The sequence below is a fragment of the Sus scrofa genome, chromosome 11, assembly GCF_054392235.1.
Source record: "Sus scrofa isolate SSC_HxYL_T2T_F1_AM1 chromosome 11, Sscrofa_HxYL_maternal_Yorkshire_Landrace_v2.0, whole genome shotgun sequence".
Lineage (NCBI taxonomy): Eukaryota > Metazoa > Chordata > Mammalia > Artiodactyla > Suidae > Sus > Sus scrofa.
In genome coordinates this window covers 19,726,394-19,738,406 of record NC_139393.1, presented here as the reverse complement: position 1 = coordinate 19,738,406, position 12,013 = coordinate 19,726,394, and the positions used below count along the sequence as shown (strand labels likewise).

The 12,013-nt window shown below is 45.7% G+C and overlaps 1 protein-coding gene across 50 annotated transcripts in view; it reads right to left on the bottom strand.

Annotated features, from left to right (window-relative positions):
- Positions 1-12,013, bottom strand: part of RCBTB2 (RCC1 and BTB domain containing protein 2) — a 76,325-nt gene that overhangs the window by 7,110 nt on the left and 57,202 nt on the right. For 20 of the 50 annotated variants that reach the window (XM_084981629.1, XM_084981637.1, XM_013998101.3 and 17 more), the window contains 4 exons: positions 11,651-11,793; positions 6,152-6,342; positions 5,229-5,355; positions 2,877-3,016 (listed from right to left, as the gene is read on the bottom strand). In XM_084981629.1, the coding sequence (XP_084837755.1) occupies positions 2,877-3,016; positions 5,229-5,355; positions 6,152-6,342; positions 11,651-11,793 (601 nt within the window). Of the gene's footprint in view, positions 1-2,876; positions 3,017-5,228; positions 5,356-6,151; positions 6,343-7,804; positions 7,871-11,650; positions 11,794-12,013 lie in introns of all 50 variants that reach the window. The other 30 variants (XM_084981623.1, XM_013996904.3, XM_084981626.1 and 27 more) reach the window with 3 other exon arrangements.

Here is a 12,013-nt window from a genome sequence, read left to right as displayed (position 1 = left end):
TGAGCCGCCTCTTCAACCTACACCACACCTCATGGCAATATGGGATCCTTAACCCACTAAGCAAGGCCAGGGATCAAATCCACAACCTCATGGTTCCTAGTCGGATTTGTTAACCACTGAGCCATGGAGGGAACTCCCTTTTGAAATCTTAAGAGTAGTAAATGGCCTGATCATTTTTGGTCAGTCCTCAGCAACTCTCAAATTCACATCAACAGCTCCGTGTGCTTCGAGCATCAGAATCACATATACACGGACTCACATGTACTTCCTGAGCCCAGCTCTGCACCTCCTCAGGCACACCCCTCCCCACAAGCTGGCCAAGGAGCTACGTTCCACTGCTAGAGCACAGTTGGGGCATGTGGGATTCTCTGTCTAATCAGTCCTAAGGCCACGTATGTAGGCAATTCCTCCCCTCCAGACGATGTGACTGGGTGGGTGGGTGGAGCTGGGACACAAGAGATGCCACACACCTGGTATGACGCAGGATGCTGCTGGTGGTGGGTAAAGAAAGATGGCAGGTCCCCATCTAGCAGCCAGAGGCCTGTCCTTCCTGTGCCCTGTGTTCCAGCACAAATCAGAATTCTAGCTGGCATTTCAGTTCTTAATGAGGATATATTTTTCCAGAGTATGAGGATTTAACATATTTGATCTGAAACTTTCTTTCTTTTTTTTTGTCTTTTCTACGGCCGCTCCTGTGGCATATGGAGGTTCCCAGGTTAGGGGTCCAATTGGAGCTGTAGCCACCGGCCTACACCACAGCCACGGCAACGCAGGGTCCGAGCCGCATCTGGGACCTACGCCACAGCTCATGGCAACGCCAGATCCTTAACCCACTAAGCGAGGGCAGGGCTCGAACCTGCAACCTCATGGTTCCTATTCAGATTCGTTAACCACTGCGCCACGACGGGAACTCCTGATCTGAAACTTTCTAGCTTGACATATAACTTCAAATTTTTAGACATATGGTATGTGGGGCTCCATTCACTCTTGCCCTGGGTCCTGCAAAGGGTAGGGGTGGGCCTATAAAAAAAACCTGCCATACAGATGCCGAAAAAGCAGCTCAAACTCCTTTGATTTTTCAAACTCAAGGGCAAAACTTGGTTTCTCTTCATCTTCCTCATCTTAAGTGAATGACCCTTCCACTGGCCCAGCTACTCTGGTCAAACACCTCAGAGCAGTCATCCTTCTCTGTCCTTCACACCCCAAATCCCATCAGCCCCCTCTTTAAGATATATCCAGATCGGATCTCTTGCAACACCCTGACCCAGGGCACCACCTCACATCACTCCTGTACAAGCTCCTTGCTGCCTGCCCCCTTCTCCACATGCACACAAATTCATTCTCCTTTTCTTCCAATATCATAGAGTATCTGTCTGAACCTTGGCCATCTAGAAATGACTTTTCCCAACCTCCTGTGCAGCTGCGTTATAGACTTGGTCATCTCTGGCCCATGGTTTAAAAGTGGGACTTCCTTAGCAGACACCGGGATTTGCCCTTTGCCCCTCGTCACGGTCCCTTCCCCCATCCTGCTGCCTGCAATGCAAATGAGGTCTTGGACTGAGCACTGCCCGTGTGGGGATGTCCTGACTGTATCCCTGTGTGACAGAGAGAAACTATCTTGTTTAGACCACACTTCCTTTTTTGTGTTTTACTTTTAGAGTTAAAGCAAATCCTAAATGACACAGCCCTCATGCTCAAAACCTTCCAAGGCTTTCCATCACACCAGGAACAAAACTCGAGCTCTTCACTGTGGCCTCCAAGGCTGTGCCTGGTCCGGCCCGATTCGCTGTCTGACTCCAGTGCCTCACACTGCTCGTCTCACTCCCCCGCAACCAGCCGGCCTCCCCCAACCCCTGCATGTGTTTGAGTCCCGGGCCTCTGCACCAGGCTTTCCCTTGTTGAGAATGCTCTTGGCCCGGGTGTCCACGTGCTTCCCTCAGCTCTCTGCTCAGCGGCCTTCCTCTCGGGGCCTTCCCTGATTTCCCCACTGCCTGCTTTTACGTGTGTGTTTGGGGCTGGCCGTCCCTCCTCTGAGCAGGAGCAGGCCCTCAGTCTGTCTCCTTCATGGCTACTGAGAGCAGCATGGCACCCTGTGGGCCCTGGGCACTCAAACACTGTGGAGGAAAGGAAAGAAAACTAGGAAACTCCAGAAGTCAGCTGTTTACCTGAGGAAACTTAAATACTCATCTGATAAAAAATGTTATTGAGGAATTCCCAGCTCAGTGGTTAACGAATCTGACTAAGCATCCATGAGGATGCAGGTTCGATCGCTGGTCTCGTCTCAGTGGGTTAAGGATCCAGCATCGCCATGAGTTGTGGTGTAGGTCAGACACTGCTTGGATCCTGCGCTGCTGTGGCTGTGGTGTGGGCCGGCATCTATAGCTCTGATTAGACCCCTAGCCTGGGAACCTCCATATGCCGCGAGTGTGGCCCTAAAGAGCAAAAATAAAAGGGGGGGGTTATTGAATCTGAGGTGCAGTGAGGGCCCCACACCTCCAGGATGGAATGCACCAGACCACGCCTGTCTGTCCCAAAGGGACAGTCACAGTTTGGGAGACCAGCAGGGCTCATTACATGCATTTTATCCTTGTAAGTATCTTGAAGGCAGCAAGTTGTGGTAACTAAAAAGTCCTGTACTGTATCCAGTGATTAAGGGACGGCACCTGCTCCCCGAGCGGATGGTTTGCTACTTCATCCATCGCTTCGTTTCTCTCTCCTGTCTGTCAACCTCTGCATGAACTGGGAACAAGGGAAAAGAGTTTGGGTCCGACACACAAGGAGAACTGCTTCTGGGATCACCCTCACAGTGACTTCCTCTCAGGCTCTACGCAAAGCTCCTTTCTGCCAGTCTCTTGGTCACGTCTGGTGGGAATTACCTACTGCCTCCTCGGGGGACAGGCTGATGCTGTCTGTGTACAGGTACTCCAGGAAGGCCCGGTAAACAGGATACGAAAATTCACTCATTTCTACAATCTCATCCTCATTGCCTTCCAAGGAAGAGCGAAAATGCTCACACCTGAAGGAAGAGAGCAGCGCGTCAGGTCCCGCTTCTGGGCAAGAGCAGATGACCTCCCTGAACTGCACGTCTTCCCGGGGTTCAAGAGCCAACAGCGTCATCGAGGAGAAGGAAGAACACAGCACCACACCCCTTCACGTCTGGGCCTGGGCCCCTCGCTTTCTCTGCTGGCGCAAGTTTGCAAACCATCGTTTGCTCCACGAGGCTGCAAAGGCTTACCTGCGGTGGGGCAGCTGCCTCTGGGCCTTGCTGCTCGGAGACCCTGGGCCTTGCGGCTCCGAGGTGTCCCGCCCGCACTACATCCACGGAGCAGTGCTTAGAGAATCACGTGGGGTTATTCTTATCAACTCTGAGTCATTTCGTCTCTTCTTCCTGCTATAGGTTGAACTATATCCCCCAAATTCATATGCTGAAGTCCTAACCTCAGATTGCAATGGTATTTGGAGAAGGGGTCTTTACGGAGGTAATCAAGTTAAACGGAGGTCACCAGGGTGGGCCCTAATCCAGAATGCCAGGTGTCCTAATAAAAGCGGGGGTTCAGGCACAGGGAGAACATCATGTGAGGACTGGAGTTACGGTGCCCCAAGCCAAGGGACACCAAAGATTGCCACCTGGGACACAGGCACCAGACAGATTCTCCTTCAGAGCGCTCAGGAGGAACCCATCCTGCCAACACCCCGATCTTGAACTTCCAGCCTCCAGACTGAGAGAGAATAAATCTCTGTGGCTGAAAGCGTTCAATCTGTAGAGCTGTGCGACAGCAGCTCCCGCGAATCACATCCTCCCACTTTGGGCGATATTAGTAAGAGTGAGCACGCACTGCCCAGCCTGACCTTACAAAAAAGCACACTTGAGACTAAAATGCCAAATCGACCTTGTGATTCCCTGCAACAGGATTGAAATATCTGCCACACAACAACAAAATGAAAGTCAAAATCATAATGCTAAAAGAAGTCAGGCAGAGAAAAGTACATACTGTGTAATTCCATTTACATAAACTTCTAGAAAATGGTAACTAGTCTAAAATGACAGAAGAAAGATTACTGCTGGCCCCAGGCTGGCGCCTGAGGGATCTTTGACAAGCAAAGGAAAGTTCTGTGCCTTGACTTGGAGCAGTGATTTCACAGAGTACATGTATGTCAAAACTCTTCAAACTGCACATTTATTTTTCTTTTTCGGCCACTTGTGCGGCATACAGAAGTTCCCAGGCTAGGGACTAAATCTGAGCTGCAGCTGTGGCAATGTAAGATCCTTAATCCACGGTGCCACAGCAGGAACTCCTCCCACAGCACACTTTAAATGGATGCAGCTCAGAGCTTCTGCTGTGGGGCAGTGCGTTAAGACTCTGACTACAGTGGCCTGCATTCTGTAGAGGTGTGAGTTTGATCCCCAGCCTGGCACAGTGGGTTAAAGGATCTGTCACAGCTACAGCTCAGATTCAATTCCCCGCAAGGGAACTTCCATGTGCCATGGGTACAGCCATAAGTTAAAAACAAACAAAAACAAACAAACAAAAAAAGTGGATGTAGCTCACTGCTCAAAAATTATGTATTAAATGTGATCTTTCTTTTTAAACCTCTATGTTAGCTTTACACCAGACTTACTGCCTTTTTTTTTTTTTTTTTTTTCTTGCCACTCCACAACATATGGAGTTCCAGGGTCAGGGATCAGACCAGAGCCACAGTTGCAACCTACGCCACAGCTGTGGCAACACAGAATCCCTAACCCACTGTTGTTGGCCTGGGGATCAAACCTGTGTCCCAATGCTCCAGAGATGCCACTGATCCCACTGCACCACAGTGGGAACTCTTTTTTCAAGCATCTACAGGTTCAGTTATCCCACAGCTGATTAAGGAGAGCGACTCTCCTGGGCGGAGCTCAGCTGCCAGGCAGAGAAGTTTGCTTACGTCAGTCCCTACAGTGCTCAAAACACGCTCACTGCTGGCTGGCTGCTCTCCAGCGCCCAAGTGGACAGGCCACCTGTAGGGTCTCTGAAGAAGCCGACAGTACACATGCCCTGACCCACACCCCACTCGCCGCATCCGGCCTCCATCGCTCCTTGTTTCATGTGCCATGTGTCCCCCCCCACCCCCACCCCGTACTGTACTCTCATGAGGGCAAAAAGAGCCTTACATTTCTTTCGAATCACCAAAGTACCTTGGAACTAGAAAATAATAAATTACTTCAATTCGCAAAATAAATGATTCCTTACCTAATTTTCAGAAGGACTTTATGTGCATAAATGTACTTTCCATCCACCAGAAACTTCAGGTCTGCAGTGTTGGGGTTGTCGAATTCCCTCTTCAGGGACTCAGCCACTGTGAGGTGGTCGTCAGGTTCTGAGGGAGTAACATCAATGTTTTCTAATGAAAAGGCAGGCTGGAGCACAGCACTGCTCTGCTGACACTCATGACAACGTCGGTTCCCCAAAATAACTGACCCACTGAGCAATGAGCTTTCTTCCTAAATAGGGATGCTCCCCACTGCCATCATTAAGGATAAGAACCTCATATACATCTGCTTGTAAATCTGACAAAATAATGTCTCAAACCACCTCACTAAATAAAATAGAAGACATGGTTTCCTGACCACGTCAAAAAGCAATCAAGAAGTTCCCACTGTGGCTCAGCGGTAATGAACCCAACAAGTGTCCATGGGGTTGAGGGTTCAATCCCTGGCCTTGCTCAATGGCTTAAGGATCCACTGTTGCCATGAGCTGTGGTGCAGGTCTCAGATGCAGCTCGGATCCCATGTTGCTGTGGCTGTGGTGCAGGCCGGCAGCTACAGCTCTGATTCGACCCCTAGCCTGGGAACCTCCATGTGCTGAGGGTGTGGCCCTACAAAGCAGAAAATAAATAAATAATTAAGCAATCAAAAGAACTTAGTAATTTAGTGTAGGGTGTGGCCCTACAAAGCAGAAAATAAATAATTAAGCAATCAAAAGAACTTGTAATTTAGTGTGAGATGGTGATTTCTGAAACTTCAGAAAAATGAAATCAATCAAATTCACTCCCTTTCACAAGTGTCCATTAGAGAGAAATGAATTATCTGATACTACAATTAACAAAGTCCTTGATATCAAAATAAAAACACCAGCTTTCAAGCCGTCACCCAAATGGACAGCGACCAGCTCACCCACAGACAGGAGGCGCCACGTGACGGCAGGGGTGGCAAAGCAGGCGAACACGTCGTCGGTGGAGGAGAAGTGGGTGAGGTGGGGAAGGGTCACCGACTGGCCCCGGCACTGGCCCCACATGTACACGTGGCCTCCCTGCGTCTTGGCAGCTGACGTGTGGGCAGAGTGGCAGGCTGCAATCTCTATGATTCTAAGTTCACAAACACACACCAAGGAAACATGGTAAACAGAAGACACAACGTGATTTTTCCTTCCCTTAGGTTTAAGACTTAGGCAAAAACGCCTAAGCTTCTAAATCTTCAGGCACTGAGCAGTTACTGACATTTAAGCTGTGCTTTGATGGCACGGATACCTCATGAAGGTCTGCTTGTTGCTACTTCCGGCCAGCAGGACTATACGAATACCAACTCTCTTGTTCTGAAGCTCAAGCACAACCCAAAAGTGTAGAGACCAAAGGAAAGTTGTTTTAATTTTTTTTCTTAAAACATTATTTACTAAAGCAGATCAAAGAGATGTGGGCCATCCTGACCCAGGGTCAATCAATATTTTCATCAAAATGCCACCAATTTTAGGGTTAAATGGAACATGCTGTGGGTCACCCCAACTCACTCTGCAAACAGTAAATGCAGTAGTTCTGACTCACTGGACTGTATCATGTGGAACCCAAGAGAGCAGTTTTCTGGGATCAATCATATGTTAGACCCTAGTTCCATAAGCCCACGATTGACAGCAGGTAGTTCTCAAAATACTTCCTAGCGGAAAACAGTTTCGTTGATTTGAAAACAATGATTTTCTCTAAGAATAAGCCACTATTCAAATTGATAGAAGTTAGTCAACTTTTTTGCCTCAAGTAAGGCGACCATCTTGATTTTGCCTCGGGCAATGGTAACAGCATCCTTGGGGACTTAGGCTCAGAACTGCAGGGTCATCTTTGAGTTCTCCCTCCTGACTTAACACTCTCTTCCGAATGTCCAGTTGACAAATGACAGAAGTTCTTTGTTTGTAAAGTCTCCCATTCTCCAAGCCCTCGTCAGGCACACCCCATACCTGGACCAATTTAGCTCTTCTGTCTCCCTGCCTTAAACTTTGTCTCCCAACCTAAATCACATAATGCTGGCAGGTTAATGATTCTCTTAAAACACCATTCTCATCACTACTTTCAAAGCTTCGGTGACTTCCCATGAGATAAAATCCAGACACATGACCTTAAGGCTTTCCATAATTTGGCTTCCGTCTATGTCCAGCTTTCTTTCAAGTCTCCTTTGCCCGCACACCCTAAGTTCCAATGAATAGATGCACTCGCAGCTCCTCAATGTCATGCACAAGGTCCTTGGTCAGGAACGTTCCTGTGTACTTTGGGAGGCCACTTACAATGACAGAGAGCCTCTCTTTTCTCTGATAATGTTCTATGAAAAACGTAAATGACTGGAACACGGTTGTGCCCTTCTGTGCTAAACTACCCAACATCAGAAAACCCACGTAACTTCCTGCCTACATGTGCTTCTGAAATGTCTACTATCAGCCCCAGGAGAGGGGAGCAGCCTTTGTCCATCCCGAGAGGAGGTGGCAACACTGCTTCCACAGCAACGGGGTTAGGGGGCAGAAAAGCTCGGAGGGCTGGCCCTCCCTGAGCAAGGCCGTGAGGCATTTACCTGGAGCACCCAGCGCCACGCGGGAAGGCAGGGGCGGGGCTCGGGCTTGGCTGACCGCAGCAGCTGCTACAGGAATGAACGAGAGCGGAGAGAGTTTAGAAGGAACCTTCAGGTCTCAGCTTGGGACCCGAGCTTCTGCCAAGGCGCCCTGCCTCTGCCTAAGGTCATCTGTCCTTAAATCTGATTCATAACAAGAAGTGAATCTGGAAGCTCAGACTTGCCGGTAATACATGCAATAAACCACGACTATAAACTGAGCTGACCTTTACTGTCAGGATATCTGGTATATTTCACACTTTTTGTAGCCATTCTTAATGGGAAAAAAATTACTATATGCTCATAATAAGTAAGTTTGGTGTCACCTTAATGGAATGATCCACAACGGCATAGCTTAATGGCTGAGAAGTACTAGAAATGAAACAGCAGAGAGTGAGAAAGAATGCAAAACAGAAAACAATGCAGAGAGAAAAAAGGTAATTTGTGAGGGAGAAGAATAATGGAGAAGAAATGGGATCATAAAAAGATCCAGAGCAGTGATTCCCAATGCTGGTTCTGTAAGAGGCCAAGACATCAATTACAAATTCACAAAAGTACAAGGCAAAGTGAATTTTAAATCAATTTAACTTATACATGTTTTTATGCAACTATAGGAATACAGACACAAGTGCTGGTGAGTTGAAGTACTAAAAATTCAGAAAAATTGGGAATCAGTGGGGTAGAGAGTCATTTTAATTATTAACATTACTTCTGTATGAACATAAATTGCTGGTAAGCATTAGTATTCATCATAAATAGACCTCTGTGAAAAAAATATTTTAATCAGGTTTTCCTTGGGTTGCTGTCGGAACAAAAATTCAACGTAGACAGATTTTCGCCTTCCACTTCTGTGAACAGGTAACCAAGGCCTGACCTATCCCGCCCCAAATTCGATCCAGTTCTTTCTCATCAGCCAAGCTTCCCCAGAATGGGCCCCAAGAGTCAGGAGTTCCTGAGAGATAAGTCATAACATATCTGCTAAGTTTCAGTCACTGAAAAGGGCGTGTAGGTACAGAACAAGTTCCAACAGACTTCAGGTCTCGCTCACAACATTTGTGTGATGGAGAGACTGTAAGCTCAAATCACCAAGTGAAATTCAAGTATAGGAAGCTGAAAAAAGCAGCAACATCTCATTCAAAACATTCGTCCTTGATATTTATGGCCCCAAATCATGTTTATGTGGACAAGTTCAAGTGCACAAGTATTTAGCTATTTCTCTCTTTTTTTACATACATAATTAAAACAAAAATTTTTTTCCCATTTTTCGGCCATATATGTTGCATATATATAGAAGTTCCTGGACCAAGGACTGAATCTGATCCACAGCTGTGACCTACACCACAGCTGCAGCAACACCGGATCCTTAGCCCACTGTGCCACAGCAGGAACTCCTCCCCAGTTTTTTAACTTAGCAAGTTTTTTAAAAAGACAGAAAGCAACGGCTAACTCTCAAGTGCCAGGTATCTTCATACTCACACAATTTCCATGCCCTGCTTTCCTGCTCTCTCCCTCCACACTGCCCTACAGTCCCTTGATCCCAGCGTGACTGGGATCCACAGAAAAGTGAGTTCAAATTTATGTTAAGTGGGGCAGCATCAGAATAAATGGTAAAGTGCCATTCAGATAGCTTGTTTTTATTTCTATGTTATCATTGTTTGATCTTTTAATACTTCTTTGCTGTTTTGTCTAAATACATTTAGTATTTAGTCCCTACTGACTGGCTTTGGTAAGGACATTTTTTGTGATTATTCAAAGCCTCAAGACTGTCTCTTCTCTTTTCACTGACTGGCTCTGAACTACCTTCCAACAAAGGGAGATGACACAGCTGCTTGCAGCTCCTGTGTGCCTGCCACCTCGTGACCTTCATTATCTTTGCTCCTCTCCAGTTATTAAGGAGCCCAGGGTCTTACTGCAAGATTTGGGGGGGGGGGGAGTTTGTTTTGTTTTAAGAGTATAGTTGATTTACAGTGTTGTGTCAATTTCTGCAGTACAGCGTAGTGACCCAGTCATATATATATATATATATATATATATATATATATATACACACACACACACACACACATTCTAAAAAAGTTTTTTAACCAATTTAACACAGGTTAAACAAAAGTAGCCAGGCTCTGGAGTTCCCATCGTGGCTCAGCAGAAAGGAATCTGACTAGTAACCATGAGGTTGCAGGTTCAATCCTTGGTCTCACTCAGTGGGTTAAGGATCTAGCATTGCAGTGAGCTGTGGTGTAGGTCTCAGACATGGCTTGGATCTGGCGTGGCTGTGGCGTAGGCTGGCAGCTGTAGCTCCGATTCAACTCCCAGCCTGGGAGAAACTTTCATATGCCTCGGGTGCGTCCCCCACAAAAAAAAAAAAAAAAACAAAAAACAAAAAAACGGAGCCAGGCTCAAAATACTCCAATGAAAATCAAGGGGGCCAAAATAACTGGTGAGTTCTTCATTTTCTTTCTTTTTCTTTCCTTTTTTTTGGTTAAAACAGTGTAACTATATAAATATGTCCTCATAATTTGTTGCATCTTATTGATCCTTCAATATAGGCATTACACCATTCTGGGTGATATGATAAACAAGACATTATAGACCTTACATTGTACCACGGGGAGAAATGGTTACTAATAATATAATTGTAGAACTGTATTATTTAATTGCACCGCTGCATTATTTAATTTATAACTATCATAAATTCTTTGATGGAGAGGAAAACAGAATCAGATTAAGAAGAGTTCTTCATTTTCATTGTTAAATATTCAACAGAAACATGTAAAAGAACTGCATACAAAGGCAAAAATAATAAACCCATATATTTAAAAATCAGATTAACAAAAATATGTAAAATGAAAATAGCAATATTAATTTCTACAACGATTTCAACTCTGATTTAGTAGTAAAGATAATGAAATGTTTTTTATTCCACGCTACTGTGTCCAAAATTGAAGGGCGAAAAAGGCAGTGATATGGCTACATTTGAGAAATTCAAGAAGAGTTCCCATTGCGGCGCAGTGGAAACGAACCCAACTAGTATCCATGAGGTTGCGGGTTCAATCCCTGGTCTTGCCGATCAGTGGGTCAAGGATCTGGCATTGCTGTGAGCTATGCAGCTCAGATCTGGCATTGCTGTGGCTGTGGCGTAGACTGACAGGTGTAGTTCTGATTTGACCCCTAGCCCAGGAACTTCTGTATGAGGCAAGTACGGCTGCGTGCCCCCCACCCCAAAAAAACATGAGTAATTCAAGAGACCTTCAAAAATAGCAGAATAACCTGGGGAAAATTCTGGACATGCTAATCATTTAACACAACCTTATAAAAAAGTGCACGAAACTAAGTTTTAATTTTCTAACCATTTTACTCTTTCTTAGTAATAACTTGGGAGTTAAAATAATGAAACAATCCTAACCTTTTCAACTGACAAATTTTATAAGTAGCCCAGTGAATGGCTTTATACCCTCATTTGAGGTACTTTCATGTTCCTAAACCATGGAAAATAGACCTCAAATGTTATCAACTTCCTCTTAACAATGTAAAATAGAAAACAACAAAAATGGGTCATTTTTGAGTGAGAAGAATAACACAGAAGAGTTGTGGAAGGTATGGATGGAATACAGGTATGGTACGGGAAAACAGAATTAACACACACTTAACCTCCCTGACAATTCAAAAGCCCGTTTTGGAAAGGAAGAAAGGAATGGTCTTGTCCACGAATATTCTAACACCAGCAGCAAACTGCCCGTATTTCTACATCATGTCTAAGTTTTGTTTTATCACTGAAGAACACTGAACTTATTTTGAAAATGCATGTATTACCTGTCCTTTTCCACAATGACAGGAGTAGGATAGGACTGGTTACTTTTATTGCCAGTGCCCAACTGGCCGTAAGAATTGGCACCCCAAGCGTACACTTGACCTTCGTCTGTTAATACTAATGTGTGTGCGTAGCCACAGGCAACCTGGAAAGAGAAAAACCAAATCCATTCAGGCCTGCCAACAGAAGAAAACATGCCTTCACAAGATAAGAATCAAAAATGAAAAAAAAAGAAAAAAGGGAAGAGGCAGTCCGCCTAGAGAAGCAGGCCTTAAGTTAACCACTATCCCTCCAGAACTCGCTTAGGCCTCATGTGTGGTGAAAACTGCAGTGAGATCAACATGAGTCCAGTTTATCTGGCTCGA